Source organism: Nicotiana attenuata, unplaced genomic scaffold (assembly GCF_001879085.1).
Source record: "Nicotiana attenuata strain UT unplaced genomic scaffold, NIATTr2, whole genome shotgun sequence".
Classification (NCBI taxonomy): domain Eukaryota; kingdom Viridiplantae; phylum Streptophyta; class Magnoliopsida; order Solanales; family Solanaceae; genus Nicotiana; species Nicotiana attenuata.
Genome location: NW_017671473.1, coordinates 58,312 through 83,672, shown reverse-complemented (window position 1 = coordinate 83,672; position 25,361 = coordinate 58,312). Strand labels below are relative to the sequence as shown.

At 38.9% G+C, this 25,361-nt stretch overlaps 3 protein-coding genes across 3 annotated transcripts; 2 read left to right on the top strand and 1 right to left on the bottom strand.

Moving 5' to 3' along the window:
- The first annotated feature begins 10,434 nt into the window (after nt 1-10,434).
- LOC109208509 lies at nt 10,435-12,396 on the top strand. The gene is made up of 3 exons (XM_019371633.1): nt 10,435-10,699; nt 11,050-11,205; nt 11,595-12,396. The coding sequence occupies exons 1-3, from the start codon at nt 10,549-10,551 to the stop codon at nt 12,095-12,097; spliced, it is 810 nt and encodes a 269-aa protein (XP_019227178.1). The 5' UTR covers nt 10,435-10,548; the 3' UTR covers nt 12,098-12,396.
- Nucleotides 12,397-13,797: 1,401 nt separating this feature from the next.
- Nucleotides 13,798-15,614, top strand: LOC109208510 (nascent polypeptide-associated complex subunit alpha-like protein 2). Its single transcript, XM_019371635.1, has 3 exons — nt 13,798-14,053; nt 14,871-14,989; nt 15,089-15,614. The coding sequence occupies exons 1-3, from the start codon at nt 13,900-13,902 to the stop codon at nt 15,437-15,439; spliced, it is 624 nt and encodes a 207-aa protein (XP_019227180.1). The 5' UTR covers nt 13,798-13,899; the 3' UTR covers nt 15,440-15,614.
- Nucleotides 15,615-15,807: 193 nt separating this feature from the next.
- On the bottom strand, nt 15,808-17,961 carry LOC109208508 (peroxidase 5-like). The gene is made up of 4 exons (XM_019371632.1): nt 17,517-17,961; nt 16,867-17,058; nt 16,607-16,769; nt 15,808-16,385 (listed from the first exon to the last, which is right to left on the bottom strand). The coding sequence occupies exons 1-4, from the start codon at nt 17,736-17,738 to the stop codon at nt 15,973-15,975; spliced, it is 990 nt and encodes a 329-aa protein (XP_019227177.1). The 5' UTR covers nt 17,739-17,961; the 3' UTR covers nt 15,808-15,972.
- Nucleotides 17,962-25,361: the final 7,400 nt, after the last annotated feature.

Here is a 25,361-nt window from a genome sequence, read left to right as displayed (position 1 = left end):
TAGCTAAAGTCTTATTCTAACACTTTCATATACTGCCAACGATAAATGAAACACGCGATAAACCGAAACCATTTCTCAGATCAACCATTCATGAAGCCACTTCCCTTTGACTAATACCGCAACAGATTTTTTCCAGGCCGAACCTCGAGATTACCCTTCTAACAAGCTGAGATCAAATCTGTTCGTATTCATTAATGACTCCAACGACCACCTCGAATCCATCACTCCACTCTGGTGATATGACACCCCAATACAGGCCTAAGCCACAACTTGCATAATACACGCACCAATAAGAAACGGTTTGAACATACTCAAATCATGACAAGTGACTCAAACGAAAGAGCTGTAACTCAAGTTCATCAGTACCATCACCACACAAGGCTGAGACCCCGTCTCACATCATAGAAATAGAACACCTGAATCTACCTCGAAAGGTCATAAGTCCACGTAGCCTCGCTATAATGCGCGATCCTATCCAAACACTGTTACACATGAAGCACCTCAAGTCACTGTGATCAAAATCGACAGCCACGCACATTTTGATGTCTAAAACCAAGGCAATTCATTACATCCACGGTGAAACAAATAACATATGACATGCAACCCGATAGGTCATAAACGATACTCCCTTTACCGATCAACACCCAATTACTCTTCCCGCTCGACTTTCTCTATGAATCCCCAATAGAACCGCACCACATGTGCCCATATCCAACAAATCATAACGTCTCACAGCACAGAAAAGCAACTCATAGATCTCCCCAGATCACTAACAAGTTTAATAACGATCAAATCAACCTATCCCTCAACAATACAACTCGGGACCAACCAAACTAACTCAAGCTAAATACGTAGCCACATCGGTCTGCCAACGAACTCAATACCAAGGAGGCATGAAACTGCTCCTTCCACTACCACAATTCATGCCGGAGTCGTACGGTACGGTGCCCGGCACCAAATCAATACCGAAATCCACAACCTCGCCCGACGACATGCCCGGCCACAAGAAACGCATCCGAAAAGTCTCTCAACACCGCAACTGAATCAATGGTAGAAACCTCTACACTGACATTCATCACGAAGGCCCAATTAAGAAAAGCAATCCTGCCCAGCCGTCCGCTGATCTTTGGAATGCAAATCACTCTGCTAGAACGTAATCCGATGCACCACGCCACGCAACTTGTGGCATTTTCCGACATAGCCCATGGCACAATAGTCTAGAATAACCCAACACTGAGACAACCAGTCTACACCCCCAATATCATATCAAAAATCTAATATACCAAGCAAAGAAAGATTCACTCGGGCCTCCAAATCCCAATAGCCGCTAACGGTACCAATACACACGATCCACAACCACTACATCGTCTGTACCTGAGAACTCCCAGTCTCCAACTCCATATAGCACACGAATCACTATACCTAATCCCCGAATTCCGCGGCATGAATTCATATCACACCTCGAGTACCCAATCATTCCACGAAAGATATTCTAAAATTCCCCTGTGCCATCAAACAAACTCAGATATCAGCAGTCGATCTAGCAAGAAAGTGCCGCAATACTACCGAAGTATCATCAGTCTAATCACATCACCCTTCTTCCGAGACATATACTCTCGTCAAATCACTTCCAATTAGCAGTACCATTTCCTTGATTACCTGAGGCTACCCGTTGCCTAAGAATTTTATGAACTTCTTTTCAGAACTGAACTGTAACTCATCTAGCCAAGACCTTCCGCCAATCCCATCTAGAAGAAGAATCATTACACATTTCATGCTTCGCATGCCTATAGACAATATATACGTCTCCAAACCACGATAAAACTCATTAAAAAAACTCTCTCCCCAATTCCATTACACAAGCTAAACTGCCACGACTGAATCCTTCTACCCAGACCAGCTAAGCAAGCTGTCAGAACTCAAGAGCATTGCTGCGACATGCCTGTAAAAGGTCATTACCTCGAACACATACGAAGAATTAATCATACCCTTGCCATACCGATTTGGTCTATTATCAAGCTATTCCATCTATCTAATTTCCCTTCTGATCCATCATCAACTTGATATTCCTCCCTCGTCGTAGCATCACAATGCCTCAATCCAGGCTTACCACACGAGACTTGAACATGAGACCATACTGTCTAAGACCCATAGGCCACTGAATACTCTCTCAATGCTTCCCAGAAATACCACGTCCCAGAATACTTTACTTGAAGAACTTCCTGCGAATCTGAGTTTGCTTCCTTTACTTTCCATATACCGACACATAGGATCCCATAACCAACATAAAAATACCACAAGCCTTGACCTTTTCCAATGAAAACACAGTCTCTACCCACATACACAACCTTAAGACACCTGATCGTTACATGTAGAATCTCGAACACGTTAAAACCATTCTCGAGGGTCATTCATTCTATTCAACTTGCATTTAGCCCGATCAATTAACAAAACCACCTGTGCCTCATTAGCACTCTAACACCGCAGGATACGACCTCATTTCAATACAAACAAACATCTTCCTTCTCTATACGCTGAGCATTCTTTATCAACAACAGTTCAAGACATCCTATTATTTTCTCACATCTACGAAGCACCATATAACCTTTGTCAAAATTTTTTGCTTCACTCGCGCCATCCTCGGCTCAATTTCTGCAACCCGAACTGATCCGCCCGCATACCTCGAAACGGAACCAACATAGCACATAACCATGCAATCAGCTAATCCACAGCAGCCTCCCCAACTTGGCTCGAAGCCATATATCAAGACATACTCAATAACCCATAATACTTTTACTCTAATGATGCCACAATATCATAGTGAGATTAAACTCAAATCATCCACTAGTTTGTGAAAACACAGATCATCTAGTACTGTAATCCTCTGCAAACCTCGCATTCATTCCCACCTCAGTTGAGTCTACTCTCTTAAGCGACCCGAATTCTCAAATTTCAACACGTACCCTTCAATTACACATGAGATCTTCTAACATATGCATAAGGATCATACCACTTAAGAACACTCCGCAGGAGATAACCCACCTGCTTCGCCTCAATTTAGTACTTCAGCATACCTTCCACCATCATATACGTTACACAGTCAATTTAGTCTTCCTGAGTCTGAACTCATACCGCCACGTGTATTGCACTTTACTTTCCAACTAGGAACACGAAAATATCCTTCACGCGCCCATAATTTGGGCTACACACAAATCACAATAGGAATCGAACACTTATCCGTTCATCTATTATCCAGCAGACTTCTTCGTCACTATTAAGTCATATAGATACATCTTGCAGTACTAACATACTCATCACATGAATACCAAACCGCCATTCCGGCTAATAGGGACAATACCGAACATATAAGTTCAAAACACTTGCTCACACGATCAGCACCTCAGTGCTCAAGCCATAGGCAAGATCCGGCCTCAAGTCCTCCAGACTGGCCCAACATCAAACTCACAGAGATTACATCTCGCCCCTTGATTGGGGAATCACAAGCCATCGAGGCACATCTGATACTGAGCGCTAAGGTGCGCATACAAACGCGCGGAAGGAATTTCAAGAGTTTCTTTTCAAGCTGAATCAAGGACGCACGATAAGAATTCAAGAATGTGAAGTTTTCCTAAAGGTTCTGCAGCCTCTCGAGGATAAATACAGACGTCTCCGTACCGATCCGCGAGACTCTACTAAACCTGCTCATGACTCGTAAGACCTAGTAACCTAGGCTCTGATACCAACTTGTCATGACCCAATTTCCAAACCCGGTCGTGATGGCGCCTCACGTGAAGACAAGGCCAGCCAACAGAACTACAACGCCTCTTTCAAACCCTTTTTTTTAAAAACATAAATGATTAGATAATTACAACTTAATGACAATAACAAACGATATATATACGACCCATCACAGCCCGACCGGGGTGTCACAANATTCTCTATCCATGATTAAATGAATATAACAAGGATCGATTTATTTATCAAAATATTAACTGAGCCCTGACAAACAATAATTTTAAGACTACAATGTTGGGCCCGTATACGGGCCTTTCCTCATCTAGTAGTATACAGAAACAGGGTAACTTAGAGTTTCAACTTAGTTAATTAACTATAACTAGGTGAGCATTCAGTCACATACAGAGGGATAGTAGGGTTGGGGAGTCGTATTGTGAGAGGTGAACATTTTAAGAGCATGCTAGTAAACATAGATCCAATTTAGATACAAGCAAGTACACAGACTTGCTGAAAGCAGAAGCACATAGGTCTGGCTAAAACAGGGGTAAACAAGTTGAAAATAAGACACATAGGTTCAATCAAATAGAAGTAGGCATACTATTGCAGTAAAAATATAGGTAGACATATTAGTGCAGCAGACACATCAGTTTGATTAAGCTCAAAGAAGGCATGTTATTTATAGAGAAACACATTGAATAGCAGGAAGCATATAGTCTAATTGAGTGGCAGTACACATGCTGATTAGGAACAATAAACATGGAGCACATAGGTTTAATTAAAGATAGGCAGACTGATATAAAGATCCTACTGGTTTAATAACATAAAAGTGAACATGCTGATAACAGAGCACATAGTTGAATTAAAATAGTAGTAGACATGCTGAGCAGGAAAACATACAGGTTTAGAAGAAGGCATACTGATTGTAAGAAAAACATATAGGTTTAATTGAATGACAGTAGTGAGTGCATACCAGTTAAAGAAGTAGAAATAGAAGGTAAAATAGGTAGGATTCAACAGCCTAGCCTTGGCTTTCAGCCGGCTAGACAAGTAGTGAACACAAGTAGCAGAGAGACAAATGAGAGCAAGTTTATGAGTGTGTTTGTGAACTGTTGTCCGTGTTTGAAGAATCAGAATGAGAGGGTATATATAGCACTTAGTGGTAAAACAAATAAGGTAAAGAAGAAATCACAGTTTGTAAAACAATCAAATAAAATCAATCAGCCAATTAGGGGATCAATTCCTGTGAAAATTTCGGAAGAGACCCCTTAAATTGAGGAGAGTCAATTAACGGTACAGAACTAGGGCTCAAATAAGGCAAGTAATCAATATCATACCACATAGGGAGTCAGTTAAACCCCTAAATCAGACTGATATTTTAAATAAGCCAGGTATTACTAATTAAAGGTCACAACTAAGGAAACAAATAAAAATCTCATAAAATATTAATTTTAACAGAAAAATTATTTGAATCCCTAATAGAAATCAATCTGTAAAAATCCCAATGAATAGTGATTTTAACAGGAAAGAATTATTCAAAACTTAAACTAGAATCAGTCAATATAACTGGTTCACAAAAATAAACACAATAACGATTTTTTTTTGAAGAAATCAGTGACGCAAACAAGAACATCTAGGGTTTGAGCATATATACGAAAATTAATCAAACATGTAAAGAGATAGTCAAATTCAACATTTGAAAGTTAAAAACCTTTTGAAAAAACTCAGGACGAACCCTAGTTTTAGAAAGAGTGATTAAAAAACGTAATATTCAGTTAAAACAAGAGATTTTTTTAGAGAAAACGCTTAATACTCGAATCGTCTCAGATCTATAAAGATTTGAGAAGAATCGACAGTAATAACTAGGGTTTTTTTCAGAAAATAATAGAGATGAAGAGAGTCAGTCAAAAGACCCATGGATTCGTAATAGAAACGAGAGGAAATCCTCACTTACAAACGAAAATAGCGTGAGACAGGCAAGTTTCAAACCAGAACCCGTTGGGTTTCCTTGAGATCTTCTCAAGGACCCATGAAATCGAAGATCCATGGAGTGTAGGAGTCCAAGGGTGGTCGGAGAATGCACAGGAGCACCATAGAAGGGAGGTTTACGCCGGTGACAGCGACTAGAGTTAGGGTTAGGTTGAGAGAGAGAGTTGAGAGATATGGGAACGAATGGCGGCGGAGTGTAACCAAATGAGCTAGGTTAGAGGTTGTTTGAGTTAAAAATGGTAAGGTTAATTGTGGACCGTTGATCTAAAGGATCGACGGCCACAATTAAACGGTTTATTGGGTCGGGCAGGTATGTGTTGGGCCTGGGGGTGGACTGGGCTGGTTTTAAAGGGTGTGGGCTAATATTAGGGGTTAGGTTCGAAAAAATTAAAGAAATTAAAGAGGCTATTTCTTAAATATCTAATCAATTAATAAAATAATTTTAAAAATAGCTAATTAAATGATAAAAAAGATTTTCAAGCATGAAAGTGATTTTAAATAATTACTCAATATTATAAAAATATAAAGGGTCATTTTCTGTATAGATAATGTAGTTATGCATATGTAGGGGCTATTTTTTGCAAAAATATGCAATTACAGTCTTAAAAATACAAATGTAATTAATAAAAAATGTGATTAAAATATTTGAATACTCATATGAACATAAATGACGAATTTAGATGATTAAATCATCATAAAATAATATGAGGAATAGTTTTGAACATTTATGTAATTGAAAATGCAGAAATAAATGGATTTAGGGCCTATAAGAAATTGTAGAAAAATTGTAAAATACTTGTGCATGTTTGTAAATGCATGTACCACATTTTGGAAGTATTTATGCAAAATTTAAAATATATGAGGGAAAAATTGGGTATCAACAGGCCTTATCGGCCCATATGTATTCATATTTTAAGAACGATGGTTCATTGATACAACGCTTGCCCACTTATAGTTGTACATTACAAGTTGTGGCCATGTTGGCCCATGATAGTAGAAGAAAAAAATGAGTTACAGAGTGGTTCCCTCGGGCCAGTACGTCACCGGGTGCCAGCCACACCTCCCCAGATTTGAGATGTGACAGAGACTTTTTGTATTCTGTTATTTTTTTTCACATTCCCCACCTTGTTAATATTGTTTTAGCTTTTAAAAAAAATGTGAATTAACGGAATATGAATGTCATCTGAGATTTTAAATTAAATAACCTTATTGTATCTTTTATAACAAAGGAATTTAAACAATTGAGTTTTTGGGTATTTTTTGTCTGTAACAGTCAAATACATCTAAATGTCAAATTTAGTTAAAGGTGTATAACAACACAACACTATAAAAGGCACATAAGATTGAAAATATTATTTTTGGGAGTCTTACGGGAATGTTCAAGTAAGTCTTAACTTGCCAACCTCTAGCCATTAATCATAAACTTACTAAAATCAGTCAAACACACAAAAATTGAAAATCCAAAGAAATAAGGATTCTTTCTGTCCAAGAATCATACGCAAAGATCCCCTTCCATATTTTAAGGTGTTCAACAATATTTGATGCAAGACAGAAAGAAAGTTTCATGGATGAGGTAGAAAACAAGGTGATGAAATAAAATATATATATATACAAGATTCCAAAAATCTAAGCAAATAGGGATATTTTTTAATGGGCATGGTTGAAATTAATTGAAAGCATATATGAATCAATATACAAATTTTGAGGAAGATTGGAGGTGATTTGGACTGGTTTGGTTTCAAATTTCGTAGTTAAAACTGAGTTGAAATAATTCTTTTACGACACATGTATCACGCATGTATCTCATACACAAGTAAACATAGATATACATGTGATACACATTTGATATACATATGACACACATGATACACAGTAAGGCTGTCCAACGGGACGAGCCGGTCCGTCCCGGTCCCGTCCCAAGTTAAACGGGATGGGCCAATGTTAAACGGGACACGGGATGGGACGGGACGGCCATTTCGTCCCGTTGTCCCGTCCCGTCCCGTCCCGTCCCCCGTCCCGCCAGATTTTTTTTAAAAAAAACTAGCCGTTGGGCAACGGCTTAAATTGCAAAAATAGCCGTTGCCAACGGTCCAAACATTCCCTCCCCTCCCCTCCCCCTACCCCCCCCCCCCCAAACACCCCTCCTCCCCCAAACTTTTAATATAACCCCTAAGTTTATTAAATTACACTTTGGCCCTATTTTCTACTATAAATATCCCCTTTCTTCTTTATTTTTTCCCACAAAAAATTAAATTTCTCTCTCAAATCTCTTACATTCTAATATTCTATCTATATTATTCTCTCAATTTTGTTACTATCAACTATCATTCAAGTATTTGGGCAAAATTCCATCATTCAAGTATTTGGGCAAATTTTTTGGAGCAACTTTCAAGCTTCAAATTAATTCGTCAAGTATTTGGAGCAATACTTTGGGCAATTTCTTCAAGTTTCAATATTTAATCACAGTGCACTCGTTCCATCTCCTAATTTTAATATATAATTTTTGCGTATCATTTTAGTGCTTAATTTTTGTGTTTACTTTACGTGTTATATTTTCGTATTTCATTTGTGTGTTTAATTTGTGTGTTAGCTTTTTAAATTTAATTTCGTATTTAAATTATGGCACCTAAAAATGTATTTGGTATTTTTTTTAAAAGTAGTAAAAAAAAATAGTAAAGGTGAAAGTAGTAGTAATCCTAATCCTAGTCATAATCCTAACCCTTCTCCTAGACCTAGAATTAGAAAACATATTGATGAAATGACTCATGTTGATGAAAACTTCATTTTCCCAACCCCCCACATTTTATGATATTCATGTCGGAGAACAATTAGATCATGAAACTTTACAAAGACAATTTGGCAATGATATTTTTTTTGAGGATGAAGAAAATGAGGATGAAGAAAATGAGGAAGAAGAATTAGATGAAACACCCACTAGTCCCGCAACACAAGCTCCAACTCAGAGTCAATCTCAGTCTGGAGCTTTACCCCCTGTACCCCCTGTAAGGGGTAAGCCTAAGACTGAACGTCCCAAGACATCATTTGTATGAAAATTTTTTAAACATGATAAAGTCAATCATCGTGCTATATGTGAAAAATGTAAGCAACAATTTGCACACACAACAAGTGGTGGGACGGGGGGGTTTAACTAGACACTTAAGAAAGGATCACAAATCTTTATGGATACAAGCTAACATAGAAGCCGGAAAAATTATAGATCCTACCATCAGTACTGACACTCCTAGTGGATCTGGTTCTAATCAAATTCACAACTTGACCCTGCTTCTGGTCATGTTTTACGCAAATATAACAAAGATAGAGATCGTGAGAACTTAGCAAAAATGGTGGCTGTCTGTGGCTTACCTTTTACTTTCCCTTCTCACCCTGCTTTTGTGCATTATATACAAGAAACTTATAACCCTGCTTTTCAAGGTTTTCCTAATACCACGGTTAGAAATGATGTTTTTAAATTTCAAACCGAATATCTTCAGTATATTCGTTGTGTATTTTATCACTTAGAATGTCCGAGAGATATTATTGACAAGTTACAAAGAAGCTATATAGGAGCTTACAAATATTAGTATGATAATTTGTAATTGGCTACTAAGAGGCCTAGTTCAAACAGAACCCTTTCTAGAAGGTGGCTGCGTAGATTAGGTGCTCTTCAAAAGAATTATATTTGTATTTGAGATTTGAAAGTTAAATAAAATAAAAGGCTCTAAGCGTTGAATTTTTTTATGAATTGTCTTAGTTACTTAATAGTTAATACTTTGAAATTATATTAAATAAATTATAACTCTATTATAAATTTATAATTACTAGAGTATTTCATTACAAGTCTTTTGTTTTAATATTTTATAATTCTTTACTTAGTTTTCTAATTTTCGTTTTAACATAGTAACATTTAAGTTTATTAAATAAGTCAAAACTCTAGCCGTTGCAAACTTTAAAAACATAGTAATTTTCAAAAAACTAGACGTTTTTTTTTTAATTAAAAAAATACAATTAAGGCCCACGAACCTGTCTCGTCCCGTCCCATCCCGTTTGTTAGCGGGACGGGATGGGACGACTGTTTCGTCCCGTTTGTCCCGTCCCGTTTCGTTCCGTCCCGCTTAAATATCGTCCCGTCCCGTCCTGTTAATTTCGTCCCGTCCTGTCCCGTTGGACAGCCATAATACACAGTGTGATACACATATCATCCTATTCCATGTTCATCTTCTACTTCTAATTTTCAATTCAAATCATCTCAAAACTCTACCAAGTCATTCCAAAACTGAGATTTAAACTCCTTAAGATGTATCCAATCTATTCCAATAACACCCACTTAAAAGAAAGCAGAAATTTGATATTTTTTTGCTACAAATAGCTAATTGGTTAATATTGGTAATATTTTATGAATCGGCTAATTTTTGTACTAACTTAATTATGGACTGACATAAATGGTAATTTCCCATTAGCTTTTGGGAAAATGATACTGTATAGCCACTCTCAAAATAATAGTCGAAAAATGTATATTTTTGTATAATATATACATTCTGTATGTTATATATAAAAATTATATTAATTTATAACTTTTTCGGCTATTAAATGTAAATAATTTATAGCGCAGATTCCTTATTCTTTTATTTAATATATTAAAGAGACAAGGAATAAATGGGCTGATGAAATTGGGCTCGAGTTAGGCAGGTCCATAGAGAGGAACCCAGAAGGTAAAAAAACCGCACCATTTGGTAAAGTAAATTTCTTCCTGCTTGCCAATTTTATCTCAACGCACTGAGAACCTCTTTTACTTCTGTATTATACAAATCCACCGTTACTAAAACAGCCATGCCCGGTCTCATCGTGAAGAAGCTTCAGGAGGATGATTCAATGTCTGAAGACGACTATGATTCTAACGCCGACGATTCCGATGACGCCGACGATTCTGATGACGATTACACCGACGACGATGACGATGACAAGAAAACTTGCGCCCTAGGTATTTCGTTCTGTTTCTTGTTATTCAATTTTTGTCTTTCTTACATTGTCTAAGAATGCCGGTTTAAATATGGTCTGCTTGTGAACCCGACATTTTCTGAATTAGCGATTGTGACTGCTTTTTTTTAAAGATCACATGTGGTATTTCAAGGGTAAGAGTTTTTGATTCGATGAGCTATTTTGCTGCTACTTACCCCAATTCCTTGCAAGTTCAACCCTTTGTGGACAAAGCTAATTATAGAAACTATTTTGGTGTTTGTTTTGGTAGTTTTAAGTTTTAACAGTTTAAATGCTTAATGCCACTGCTACTTCAGTTAACTGACCACTCGAGCATGCATTTTTAACTCCCAGAGGAGCGATTGGCTAATATTGAGAGGATGCATAAACAGATATGGCTAGTAATTGAAACAAAAGCCAAGGATAAGGGCATAAATATTACAGAGATTCTAGCTCAGTTTCCAGGTGGTTTGTCCGCGTTCCATGAGCCTGGCCCGACTCCCACTCAAGGTATTCTTTGCCTTCCCTAACCCTTTTTAAGGTTATCTTTTTTTCTTTTTAATAAATTTTTTGCATTGTCTAATAATGCTGGTTTAGATATGGTCTTAGTGAACTTGGTATTTTGTGAAATATCTATTGCGATGGCATTCCTTTTAGGGATAATGTGCTATGTCAAGGCTTAGAGTATTTTATTAGTTGAGCTATTTTGCTGCTGCAGCGCTAAAACCTTGCAAGACACCTTTTTGGATAATGTAATATGTAGAAATTATTTGGGGTTTGTGTTTGGCAGTGGTGATAATTTAAATGGTTAATGCTGCTGTTTTCAAAAGCTTGTTAGAAGGAGAAAATGATGCGTGCTTTAATTAACTGATCACTCGAGCATGATTTCTAACTCGTAGAGTCATCCATAGAGGAGCGATTGACTAACTTTGAGATGAAGTGGAGGCATACCTTGCTTGTAACTGAAGTCGTATTCAAGGCTATGGGCACTGATGGTACAGAGGTTCTCGCCAAGCTAGCCGAGGTTCGAGCCCGTCTGTCTGCGTCCCGTGAGCCTGGCCTGACTCCCGCCCCCACCAATGATGCCCCAGCTCAGGTAGTCGAGGATGTTGTTGCTGATCAGAAGACGGTGTTGGATGCCACCACTGTGGATACTGGAATATCTCTGCCTGATTCCACCTTTTCTCCACCTACTCTCGCACCTGTTGTTTCTGCTGTTGATGTTTCTCCTGTTTTTGTTGGATCTAATGCTGCTACTACTGCTGATGCCCCTAATTCGGCTGTGTATCCAGCTCCTGCTTCTTTTGTACCTGGTATTACTACTGCTGCTGGTTCTATCCAGACATTGGTTATCCCACCAGCTGAGGCGGGAGATACACCTATGCCAGACGCAGCTGCTTAGAGGGAGTTCTCTTCACCGTACTTGATTTTATTTCGCGTGCATCGGACACTATTCACAATTTTAAGTGTGGTGTGGGGAATTGAATTTTAGTGGATGATTGTAATTAATTGACTAAGCCTTCTTCTAGCAAAAATGGTGTTTAGTAAACTAATATAGTAAAGTTTTTGTTAACCCCCCTCCCACCTGTATGTTTTGAAGATTTTAGAAGCAAACAAATGGAAAACTCAGTGTATTTGTAAATCCATAGCTCGTAATATTAGTATGTACTGGGCGCTACAGAAAACGTCCCATTTTGTGGATGATTGTAATTAATTGACTAATCCTTCTTCTGGTAAAAAATTGGCGTTCCTGACAAAAAAATGGAACAAGGATGCAGGATGCTAATAGTACTACTAATATAGTAAACCTTTTGTTAGTTCCCCCATATATGTTTTGGAGGCAATATAGTATTATTTTGTGTACCGGGCGCTACAGAAAACGCCCTATTTTATAGTACCAATTAAAAGTGTAATATAAAGTACCCTTTTGCATTGAAAAAAAAAAGGACCTTTTTTTTTCTTTCTTTTTTGCTTCTTTTACTAGTTATTTGACTGCTTTTTTTTATTTGTCGGTCGTAATATTTTGACAAATATCTTCAGCCTGTAACACATTGCATTTATGTATTTATTTTGTGTTGCTATAGCTCATTTTATTTGCTGCAATTATTTTTGTTTTCTTGTGTCTTGCGAGTAGTAAATACGTAATTAGGACTATAATAGGATCGTCAAGGTGAACCCTATAGCTTTAGAATCATTCATCCATTTGCTAAAGCTGACGCAACCGTTTATTTATTTTACTAATTCTTGCAATACTTAGAATCTTAATCAACCAATTAAATTGATATATTTCTTGACTAAATAACTAGGTATAGTTTAATTTGGTTATTGGTTAATGAATATTTTTTGAGAAAAAGATACTCTACTCAATCTATAATTATTGTTTAACTGTTTATACTTGCATGTATAAGAAAGTTACACAGAGTCTGAAAAGTTATAAAGAAAAAAATCACTTAATTTACAAGAAAAAAATCGAAATAAACACCATAATCTTGTTCAGTCCTTAACAAGCAACCTATAGCAAGATGTGATAACTCTATCCCAATTTTATATTCAAAGCAAAACGAGGCCTTACAAATTCCAATGATTACAGGGATTAGGGAGCCAGATAGCCTCCTATTTTTATTGTTTATTTTTTTAGAGACAATCAGTTTTATGATCTATTAATTATGTGACCAGTTTCACAAGAGATTAGTAACAAATAATATAAGAGACTGGTCAATAAAACCCAAGGGATGTTTATAGAGTTATTTTTCTTTATTTGAATTATAAGTGATCATAGGAGATCATATCCTCAAAAATATTTAATCACATGTTATATATGACATTTTTCAGCAACCTAGTAATATTCTATTAGATTTTCAGTGAGCTAAAGGAGATTTTTTCCCTAACTTTAACACCATTTATTCACACGGTCATTTGAAACATTTTCACCTTGAGTATGCCTTTTACCCAAATGATAAGAAAGAGACTGTAACTTCGTAATACTACTCATTCTCTTATGCCGTGTGATTAAAATTAAAAGAGAAAAGATAAAGGTATAAGTGGGCTGATGAAATTGGGCTTTAGTTAGGCAAGGTCCATAGAGAGGAACCCTAGGATACAACCCCACCATTTTTATATCTCCATCTTTTTCTGCTTACGAATTCTATCCTCAAAGCACTGTGAACCTCTTCCATTCGATTAAACCATCCTACGACTGCAACCATGCCTGGTCCCGTCATCGAAGAAATCGAAGCCGAGAAGAAGCTTAAGGAGGATGAGCCAATCGTGGAGGACGTGAAGGAGGAAGACGACCACGATGATGACGCCGATGATTCTGACGACGACGATGACGATGACAAGGAAGATAGCGCCCTTGGTATTGTTTACCTTTACTCTTCTTTTTTATGGTTTCATACTGCTTTTTATGTTTTTATCTTTCGTACATGGTCTAAGAATGCTGATCTTTAGTATGGTCTGTTTGTGAACTTGACATTTTGTGAAATATATACTCCCACGGTATTCCTTTTAGATATCACTGTAGTATTTTAAGGCTCAGAGTATTTTATTGGATGAGCTATTTTACAGCACCTTAGCTAATTCAGTTCTAGTTGAACTCTTTTTGGATAATGTAATACTATATAGAACTTTTTGGTGTTTGTTTTGATGGTTGCAACTATTTAATTGCTTAATGCCGCTGTTTTTAAAAGTTTGTTAGCAGGAGAAATGGATGCAACATTGGTTATCTGACCAGTGACCATTCCACCATGCATTTCTAGCGCTAGAATAATTAAACCTCTTAGTTGGCGTAGGATTTATTTTTACTTTGCATATTTGTAATTTGGAATGGCTGTTGTTGTTGTTGCCAGGATTTTGATCATTGTATGAAGTTATGCTATGCATTTCTGTCTGATTTCTCCGTCCCTATTCTAACTGATGTCAATAGATTAAGTGTTAGCTATCCCTTATGCAATGTGTTTCCTGGTGCGCAGTCCTGACCAGTATGGTGTTTCTGAATTTGCTACTTATCTTCCTGTGCTTATTTTATTATCTATCTCTCTTTTGCATTACTACTGAATTGCACACGACCTGTTTAGCGTTGTTACATTGTTATATTGCACTTGAGATTACCAGGCCACACAGTATGATGTTTGTTAATACATTTTCTATAAGAATCTGAATAGAAACTGATGCAGGAGGTAGTGAGAGTTCTAAGCAGAGCAGGAGTGAGAAGAAGAGTCGGAAAGCCATGTTGAAGCTTGGCATGAAACCTGTTACAGGGGTTAGCAGGGTCACTATTAAGAGGACCAAAAATGTAAATTACCTTGTTTCGTTCTTCATTTCATCTGTATTCGATTTGATATTCTTTTAAGAATGTGGATTTATGCTTATTAGTTCAATCAAAATACTGCAGGTTTTATTCTTCATCTCAAAACCAGACGTCTTCAAAAGCCCAAATTCCGAGACCTATGTCATATTTGGAGAGGCTAAGATTGAGGATTTGAGCTCGCAGTTGCAGACACAAGCAGCTCAGCAGTTTAGGATGCCAGACATGGGATCTGTGATGGCCAAGTCAGATGTGTCCCCCTCTACTGCTGCTGCTGAGGCAGATGAGGAAGAAGAAGAGGTCGATGAGACTGGTGTTGAACCTCGGGACATTGATTTGGTTATGACACAAGCAGGAGTGTCCAGGAGCAAGGCAGTCAAGGCTCTGAAGTGCCACAATGGAGACATAGTCAGTGCTATTATGGAGCTTACCACTTGAGTATGCTTACAAATTCACCTTTCAATTTGTGCTTGATGATGAATTTTGGAGTCACTCTCATTCTATTTTTGTTGCCCTTGTTAATTGGCGAACCACCTATTAAGATGTGGTCCGATGTAGAACCTCATTGGCCTATATCAAGAAATGAAGGGCTTTCTTTTTTATTTTGGTTCTATTTTTGTGCGAAGTGATTATCTAGCATTTCCATTTTGCCTGAGCAGCTCTGTGGCTTTAGATTAAAAGGTAAAAAAATGTGTTAATATGGACATAGCTACTTGGCAATTTCATTGTTTTGGATAAGAATTTAATGCATGCAATTCTATTCAAGTCTCCCCGGGAAATGGTGCGGGAAGTAAGATAATGTGAGGTAATAGGGCAGCAAAGCAAAACATAATCTATTTCCTGGAAAATGCTTCTCACAGGACTAATAACCAATAGGGAAATAGAACAGGTTGAAGAAGATACAGTGGTGTGAAAGCTCCAGCTTGAAAGGAGCAGTCCCCGCTTATGTTACATAGCTCTTAATCATTTGTTCAGCTATTGATGACTCTACAATTAGCTCGGATCTCACCAGCAGTGCCTGTCAAAACACCAATTTGGCCCATCTTCACCATTGCGAGAGCAAATTTACTTTTCCAAAGGAATGAATTCCTAGCATTTTGTATTACTTGGATAGCTGTAGCTGGATTTGTGAGAAGAGTTTGATCAGAGGTAAACAAGCCCCTGTTAGCCAGAATATCGGTGTAGTAACCTACATCAGTGATAGCTGGGCTTGCAGGGTTCATCGGCACCACCAAACTTGTATCCGTGCTGTCTTGTGGACATTGCTGCTTCAACTGGGCTACATAGCCAGGATCTAGACTAGGATCCTGGCTTGTTGTTGAGTTGAAGTTGTATAGCCTGCTGCTGAAGGATCCACAATGAGATCGACCAATCGTGTGTGCTCCTAGACATCAAAAATTCCAAGATTCTTCTTATGGATTAGATATTTCACATTCTTATTGTACGTAGCCTTACCCTGTATTTCTGTAAGAGGCTATTTCCACAGCTCGAACCCGTGACCTTCTGGTCACATGACATTAACTTTACCAGTTACGCCAAGGCTCCCCGCCCGAGTTTATATACATTGACAGTGTAAAAGATTTTTTATACTACACTGCTACTTACCAGAGAGGGTTACCATTTCTTCTTGGGTGAGTCCCATATTTTTGAAGTTTTGGGTGAGCTGGTCAACGTTGAATGCAGGAGACGGTAAATTTCTTGTCTCAGAAGCTAATGAGATTCTGCCATCTCTTCTACCAGCTGGAACGGCATAGCCAAACCCTCTAGTCTGCAGTAATTTCAAGCGTGCAAGTAATTAAATACACCTTTGGTAATATATGTTAGTTTAATAAAAGCTATTTTGCCCGATTAACTTTAGTACTTACGATCTCTACACCATCCCTAGCTGCAAAAGCGACTATATCAGCACAAGAAACAACTCCTTGACAAACAGATTCCAACCTCGCCTTTGCACTGTCAATGACTTCAAAACCTCGAAGGCTCGGATTATTTGCTGGTGAGTCCTTCTCTGCTGTGTTTGATGGAGTTGAGTCGATTAGCACTGATCCATCACAACCCTGTTATAATGCCAGAACCAAAAAGTTAACAATGTACAGAGCTAATAGTCAATATGCTGGATGTATAATATCTTAGCCCTTCTTATATGGTTTTTAACCTCGTCATGGGAAACAACTTCAGAAATAACGTAAAATTCCTACTCTAGATACAAAGTGCATTTATGATGAGAACTGTGTGATTAGCGATCTCATCTTAAAGTTTAAATTTCGTGTGATGAGATGATCACATACTAGTATGGTTGCAGAGAGCAGGTTATCAAATACAATTTTTACATGCATGTTTGGTTCATGAAAAAAAAAATCAGGCATGTAGGTAAAGAGGTGTGTCGAGGACATAATTAATTAAACAAAAGCGTGCTCTAATACCATAAGAACAACATAACTATCTAATCTATAAGCATAATGAAATGGTCACACACACTTCTAACATAGGAGAGGCTGCTGAAAAACTGACTTACCCTAACGAAACAATCATGGAAATGCATACGAACAAGGCCAGCAGCCACTCCTGTATCTTTAATGAACGCCTTTGCAACTTCTTGTTTCACTATAAACTCAGCCATACTACATGAACTGCCATAAAATCCCACTTGAAGTTGTGCTTCTAACATTATGCACTCACATAGAACCAAGAATATTAGTGCTGCCCACACACCGCTCATTAACATTCTTGCACTCATTTTCCTTATAAATACCTTATAGAGTTCAATCCTTTTTTCCCTACTGAGCTTGAGAAGCTTCAACCACGATGTCAATATATAGGGACAACACGTTGATATCAATGGACTTGATTTTAACTTATCTTACTAATACATTATAATTAATCTCGCTGGTAAACTCTATATTTTAGTGCAAGGCAGTAAGCTGTAACCTTGTATTCGTGAGCAAAGATGCCTAATGTTTTGAAAGGATAAGGACAACTGGATTTGGTTAGATGATTGACTATGATTGCATGTATATGTATTTTAACTAAACTGTCTTTAGGGTTTATGTAGGAACAAAACAAGCTTGACTCAGCCAGTCTATTTTTGTTGACTTTTTTGCATGAAAAAACAAAGTGTAGTGGTTAGACATTGATTTAGCTCTAGATTGCTGCTAATTAATGGATTAAGCTTGCAAGTTGGTCTTTTCTTTTCTTTAGTTCTTTCTTTCATCAAATAATATTAATCATTGAGTTACGTAAACAACAAAGACTTGCTGAAGACAGAAAACGAGTCGAAGGGTTTACAAAGTATATATGTGCTCTTATTGGACCCGTGACTTGGGGAGATTTTTATAGATTTTAACAGGATCTTTGTAGATTTTTGAAGAGAGCCTTGGTGTAACTGGTAAGTTGTTGCCATGTCCAGGAGGTTACGGTTTCGGGCCATGGAAACAGCCTCTAGCAGAAATGCAGGGTAAGCCTGCGTGCAATAGTCCCTTGTAGTCCGACCCTTCCCCGATTCCGTGCATAACGGGAGCTTAGCGCACCAGACTGCCCTTTTAACACGATTTATTGACTAAGTTTAGCGTCGACGCGGCATTGATGGTTTTGAAATAAAATTTCAAACAAGGTAATATCACAAGCATAACTATCTGCGGTTTTTATCGTGTAAATGACAAGATGATTAATTCAATTAGGACCAGCTTGCACATAATGTGAGGTGTCCTTATCAAGGGTTACTGTTTGTAAAAGCAATCTTAAAAGCTGTATAGCATATTTCTAATAAGTACAAGCAATCAGACACTACGGAGAAAATGTACCTACAACTTATTATATGCATATTATTTAATCTTTGTATGTTAACCTCCCTTCTATAATTTCGTTATCAGTTTATCACCGAACCGAATGGCTTCTTGTTTTTGCTATTTCTTCACGACACAGCTAAATACCCTTCTGTGATCTGTCAATTAGCATGGCATTCTTTCCGAACTTAATCAAGAATAGGTCAGAAGAGCTAACCTAAGGCAATGTCTGTTTTTTTTTTTTAAACTACATCAGGGGTGGGTGCACGGGAGGGGGGTGGGGCATGGGCGAAGCTACGCTCGTCGGAAAATTATATTGCGTATATAGGTAAAATGTTAGGTTTTAAAAGTATTTAACATATATTGAACACCCTTTGTCAGAATTTTTTTTTACTTCTTTCAACTTTGAACACCCTAATAAAAATTGCTAGCTTCGCCACGGGCGGGGGAGGGAAGAGAATGCTACCTACTAATGGATTTAAATCCTACACACCTCAACTGTGGAAGGCGATGAGCTCACTTAGACAAATTAAAATTTATTTTAAAAGGCGTGTATATATTGAAATTTTTTCATATTAACTGAAAACTAAAGTTTGTAAAAAATAAGAAATGCTTTTCTTTTATTTCCTTTTACAAGAAAATATTCTCCAATATAAGGAGTAAGTCATGTTGTGCAGCAAAAGGGAAACAAAGAAAAGGACCCCGTGTATACGGATGCCAGCTGAATATTACAATACCTACAGTGCCAATATATCTAGAATAGACAATGAGTCTCAAAGTTTTAAGTTCAATTGAAGAGTAAAATACTATACGAGTGCAATTCAGCATCTCTACGAAAACTTGTGCACATTTTGCACTTTAAAATACATGTACTTTGTAGCTTAATAGATAATTAATCAATTCAAAGACAAATGGTTGGTAATAGTTCGTGACTTCGTGGTAAAGAAACCTTCGGAAAAATATAACTTTGTTATACAATATTAAAAATCAACTTGCGACGGAAAGTATTGTTTGAGAAAAAAATACTTACAGAAACACTATTATCGTTATTAACATATTCTATCATGTTTAACCAAAAAAAAAAAATTCTATAGTGACAAGAAATTAATTGTACTAGTCTGCTTTACCCCAATGCAAAATTTTCTAACATGAATCCGGATTTAGTCGAACCACAACACAGATACCGGACATAGGATAGTAAACAAAGCAGAGGAATTGTGCTAGTTATTAGTCAACAATACGATTTGTCCTCTTTTTGAGTGATCAGTAGTAATATTAGATCTATCTCTTTTATCTTCTACTAGTATACCCGCAAGCACTTCGCGGCGGTCTTGAAAAAATAAAACATAACGGAATGATTTTGTGATTTTTATCATCCTCTATATGTATACGGTAAAATTGGGCAATTTAATCGAGTTCACGGGATCACGTCGAGTGTCAGCCTCGCAATGGATCGGGCTATAGCACGAAAACGAGGTGTTGAGTTCAGAATCGAGATGTTCCTCGAGACCGAGGCCAGCAACAATCGGGACTAAGCATGACCGACTTCGAGTGAAGTGCAATAACGGAAAGGCGAGATATCCGTAACCGGTCGAAGATCACGGCGGAAATCCCGGAACAGATCAAATCAAGGACGGTTATTTGTACCAATCATGGTATTTACTTCCGTAATTAGAATTGTGCCATAATTAGGATTCCTCTAGTATATAAAGAGGAGTCCCTATCATTTGTAAGGACTATATTCGCGAATATCTCAGCAATATAATATTTCTTTCTTTTGCTTATCAACTTGATGCTCTTTAACTGTTGTTACTCTACCAAGCTCGAGGGTTCATTAGCTCGAGGGCATTGACCAAACACCGATTTGCTTTGTATTATTGTCAATTTTGCATCATTTATCTTTACGTTTATCAATTGATATTAGGTAAAATCACATATCCTTAAAACCACATTATAAGTTTAATTGTTATCCAAATTTTAGGGTAAACGGTTTGGCGCCCACCGTGGGGTTAAGAATAATAGTGATTGCTTAATATTTTAACCTTCATAACACACACCGCTTTTACGTTTGTTCTCGTGAGTATTTTTGATTTCAGGAATCAACATGTCGAACTCTCAAGCAGTACCCACTCACACTGATACCGGCCTTGGTCTTCATGGCGAAAATGAACACGTCGTCGCCCCGGGAAACGGAGTGCCTCCAATCAATCCCGACGCACCAGAGGCCGTAGATCCGGTTGATGTCAGCTCTCGTGTTACCATTCGTGGAGATTTAGGCGCCGACCCTGAAAATAGCGTCCGCAGAGGCGCCCGGGCAGCCGATTAGAACACACAAAATGGTGAAGAAGGCGGAATTAGCCTTCGAATGATATTTGACATGCTACAAACTCAGCAGGCCGCGATAGGCGCAACTCCAAAATCATAATTGAGCCCCAAGTAGAATCAAACGCGATACATCACAGGAAGTTGCTCATAGGGTCGAACCCGTACAAGAGAAATTGAACGATAATGGATCGGGAATTCATCCCTCCATCATGAAGATGCTCGAGGAGCTCACTAAACGGATGCAATCAGGAGAAAAGAAGATCGAGGCCAATGATAAAAAAGTAGAAACGTACAACTCCCGGGTTGATCAAATACCGGGGGCACCCCCGATTCTGAAGGGTTTGGATTCGAAAAAGTTCGTACAGAAGCCTTTCCCACCAAGTGCGGCTCCGAAGCCCATTCCGAAGAAATTCCACTGCCAGAAATTCCCAAGTATAATGGAACCACTGATTCAAACGAGCATGTCACTTCTTATACATGCGCAATAAAAGGAAATGACTTAGAAGACGATGAAATTGAATCTGTTCTGTTGAAAAGATTTGGAGAAACTTTATCAAAGGGGGCAATGATATGGTACCACAATCTGTCGCCCAATTCCATCGATTCTTTCGCCATGCTTGACGATTCGTTCGTAAAGGCACACGCCGGAGCAATAGAGGTCATGACTAGGAAGTCATACCTCTTCAAAGTGAGACAAAAAGACAATGAGATGCTAAACGAATTCGTATCTCGATTTTAGATGGAGCGCATGGACCTACACCCAGTTACCAATGATTGGGCTGTCCAAGCCTTTACTCAGGGTTTGAACGAGCGAAGTTTGGTAACATCGCGTCAACTAAAGCAGAATTTGATTGAGTATGCAGCGGTGACCTGGCCGATGTACATAGTCGATACCAATCAAAGATCAGAGTCGAGGATAATCAGTTGGGAGCTCCATCCGGTTCTGTTTACCCAAATAGGTCCGAAGGTAGGATTCATAGAGACATCGACAGAGAGCCCCGGTCGAACAGAGATCGGTACCAACCGTATAGCGCAGATCGTAGAACAACGGACCGGGACGTAATCTCGTTTGAATAATCGAGGTCAAAATTCTCGAGGGCTCATGAGTAAGAGCGGCTTCAATAAATATGTTGAGCCTAAGGAAGCACCACGGTTATCGAAATAAAACTTCAGCGTCGACGCTTTAGGTATTGTATCGGCCATTGGACGAATCAAGGATACTAGGTGGCCCAGACCCCTGCAAACCAATCCGGCTCAAAGGAATCCAAATCAAATGTGCAAGTAGCATGGAACCCATGGTCCCAGAACCGAGGACTGCAGACAATTAAGGGAGGAGGTAGCTCGTTTATTCAACGAAGGTCATCTTCGAGTGTTCTTGAGTGACCGAGCAAAAAATCACTTTAGAGACAGGGATGCAAACAGGAAAAACGAACAGGAGGAACCGCAACACGTGATTTATATGATCGTCGATGGGGTCGATATCCTTCAGGGTCCGACATTTAAACGCACCAAAGTCACAATCACAAGGGAGAAGCGTACCCGGGACTACTTACCAGAAGATACCTTATCTTTCAACGATGAGGATGCAGAAGGGATGGAACAGCCTCACAACGACGCGCTGGTGATATCTATCCTTATGAATAAAATAAACATGTGTTGGTTGATCCAGGTAGCTCGGTAAATATTATTCGATCGAAGGTCGGGGAGCAGCTCGGCCTTCAGGATCAAATCGTGCCTGCAGCTCAAGTGCTCAACGGTTTCAATATGGCAAGTGAAACCACCAAAGGAGAAATCATGTTGCCAGTGAACGTTGCTGGAACTATCCAGGAAACAAAGTTCTATGTAATCGAAGGTGATATGAGATACAACGCGCTGCTCGGGAGACCTTGGTTCCATAATATGAGGGCGGTGATAAGTTAGAATTGTAGCATGAATTCAAGCTTAGCGGGTCTAACTCTTCTTGAGAGAGAGAGTCTTATGACCCTAAAAGTTAACCCAACAAGGAATTGGGATGGACCCATGAGAATGGTAGTCCCAATTAACGGGTTAAACCTCGAAAGAGTAATTACCCTACTTGAGCCCTAGTTGCCCGGTCTAATTGGCCTACCTAATTGGTCTCGAGAGAGTCAATTGGGCAAAATCGTTCTCTCTACCGAGAGGTGTGAGAATGAGTGCACTTGTGTAACGGCTATAGCACTAAACCCAAACTTATCAATCTCCCCTTAGTAGCTTCTACCCGTTAGCTAACCACCTAGGTAGTGTCACAACCCTAGTGCCTTATTCTCATATCAAGTGCAACTTAGCAATATTTCCTTAGCATAATTTAGCTTTAATTCTTAGGTTACAAAAGTAGTTTTAAATATAAAAACCCTCAAAAATGTTAGGATTGCAATTAGAAGTACAAACGCATTTCTAAACTAAACCGGCAATACAACTCCATTCCAAGCTCCCTGTGGAAATTCGACCCCGATCCACTATTTGGGTATTAGTTATTGCTACCCACTCTTACTACCATTGTGTAGTGTTGAGACGGCCGCGATCAACTTTTTGGTGCCGTTGCCGGGGAGCTTACGGTGTTGACTATCGGTTTAGTTAGTTTTGTGTTTTGCTTCTCTTTCCTTCTTGTTTACTAATTCTGTTGTGTCAATCATTCAGGTACTATGGCTCTCAATGCAAACGACCCTCTTGGCAACGTGAACGCGGGGGAGGAGGTAGAGGATCTTGAGCCCGACGAGGTTATATCACCTCAAGTTCCACGTCGAGGCCGTCCGGCCCGTGCAAATGACAACAATCCTATTCTAGACCCTCCTCCGCCACCGCCAAGAGCGGTCCAAAGAGTTCTTCCTAATCAAGGGTATGCGAGTGCCATCATTCCTCCCCGAATACGGGCGGGGAACTTTCAAATCAAAAATGTCATGTTGACCTTGCTCAAGCAAAGGGGATATTTTACGGGCACCTCCGACCAAAATGCATACAAGCACTTGAAGGGGTTCGTAGATACTTGCTGGGGCAGCAAACAAACAAACGTGTCAGAGGATACTTTGCGATTGAGGCTTTTCCCGTTTTCTCTTCGGGACAAAGCGTTGGACTAGTTAGAAAGGTTACCAAATCATTCTATCACCACATGGGATGAATTGGCGGACAAAGTTATTGCCAAGTTCTTTTCTCCAAGTCATATGGCGGCTCTTCGGGACGAGATTCTAGCTTTCAAGCAAATGCCAACGGAGCCATTGCATGAGATCTGGGAGCGATATAGAACAATGGTGAAAGAGTGCCCTAACAACGACATGACTGAGGCGATGATCCAGCAGACTTTCTATAGGGGCATCAATACCACGAATCAGTGCATTGTGAACCAATTGGCCGGTGGGAACTTTATGAAACTTTCTTACCAAGAGGCATGTGACGTACTTGATGAAATGGCTGATACCTCTTCGGCATGGCAAAGCCGAGCGAATGTACCCCAAGGTGACCCCACGGTCATCCATTTGCACAAGGAGTTGAGTGACCATGGCCAAGCTATTGCCGAACTTACAACAATAATGAATCAGTTGGCGAAGGCGCAATTGCAACAAGTACAAAACCCGCGCCAAGTCAATGCAATGGAGAATATTTCTATGCTAAAAAGGAGGCAAAGAGGGCAAAAAAAACCTCAAGGTAATGGTGACAGTTTGACAACAACAATGATGGTGGTGGTTATTCGAACGAGTGTTTTGATGATCAAAGTGAGGAATGCCAATATGTCAATAACTACCAAGGAAATAGAGGAAATCAAGGGAATCAACAATGGCGCCCCCAAGGAAATTGGGGAAATCAACATGGAGGCGGCAATTGGAATAACAATAATCAACAACAAAGTGGTAACAATTGGAACAATAACAATCAGAACAACAATTGGGGTAATCAAGGTAATAACCAAGGCAATTGGAACGGGAACAACAACAATTGGAACAACAACAATAGCAATCAAGGAGGGTGGAATAATAGTGGTAGGGGGCAAGGCTTTCAAAGACCCCCATGTTCCAACAACCAAACAATCCACCCCCCTTTCAGTCACAAGGGCCTAGTTCTTCTGGAAGTGATATGGGACGGATAGAAATGATGTTCGAGCAGATGATGAAAAAGAACCAAGATTCTGACGCACAATTGGCTTCACATAACACATCTATCCGGAACCTAGAGGTGCAAATAGGGAAAATCTCTCAAGCTTTAAATACCCGACCAAAAGGTGCGCTACCAAGTGATACGGTAGT

Coding starts and splice junctions, on each gene's coding strand:
- LOC109208510 (XM_019371635.1), top strand. CDS start 13,900: ATGCCTGGTCCCGTCATCGAAGAAATCGAAGCCGAGAAGAAGCTTAAG. Junction 14,054..14,870: donor CAAGGAAGATAGCGCCCTTG/GTATTGTTTACC, acceptor AAACTGATGCAG/GAGGTAGTGAGAGTTCTAAG. Junction 14,990..15,088: donor CTATTAAGAGGACCAAAAAT/GTAAATTACCTT, acceptor AAAATACTGCAG/GTTTTATTCTTCATCTCAAA.
- LOC109208509 (XM_019371633.1), top strand. CDS start 10,549: ATGCCCGGTCTCATCGTGAAGAAGCTTCAGGAGGATGATTCAATGTCT. Junction 10,700..11,049: donor CAAGAAAACTTGCGCCCTAG/GTATTTCGTTCT, acceptor TTTAACTCCCAG/AGGAGCGATTGGCTAATATT. Junction 11,206..11,594: donor TGGCCCGACTCCCACTCAAG/GTATTCTTTGCC, acceptor TCTAACTCGTAG/AGTCATCCATAGAGGAGCGA.
- LOC109208508 (XM_019371632.1), bottom strand. CDS start 17,738: ATGAGTGCAAGAATGTTAATGAGCGGTGTGTGGGCAGCACTAATATTC. Junction 17,059..17,516: donor TCCATGATTGTTTCGTTAGG/GTAAGTCAGTTT, acceptor GCATTATAACAG/GGTTGTGATGGATCAGTGCT. Junction 16,770..16,866: donor CTAGGGATGGTGTAGAGATC/GTAAGTACTAAA, acceptor AAATTACTGCAG/ACTAGAGGGTTTGGCTATGC.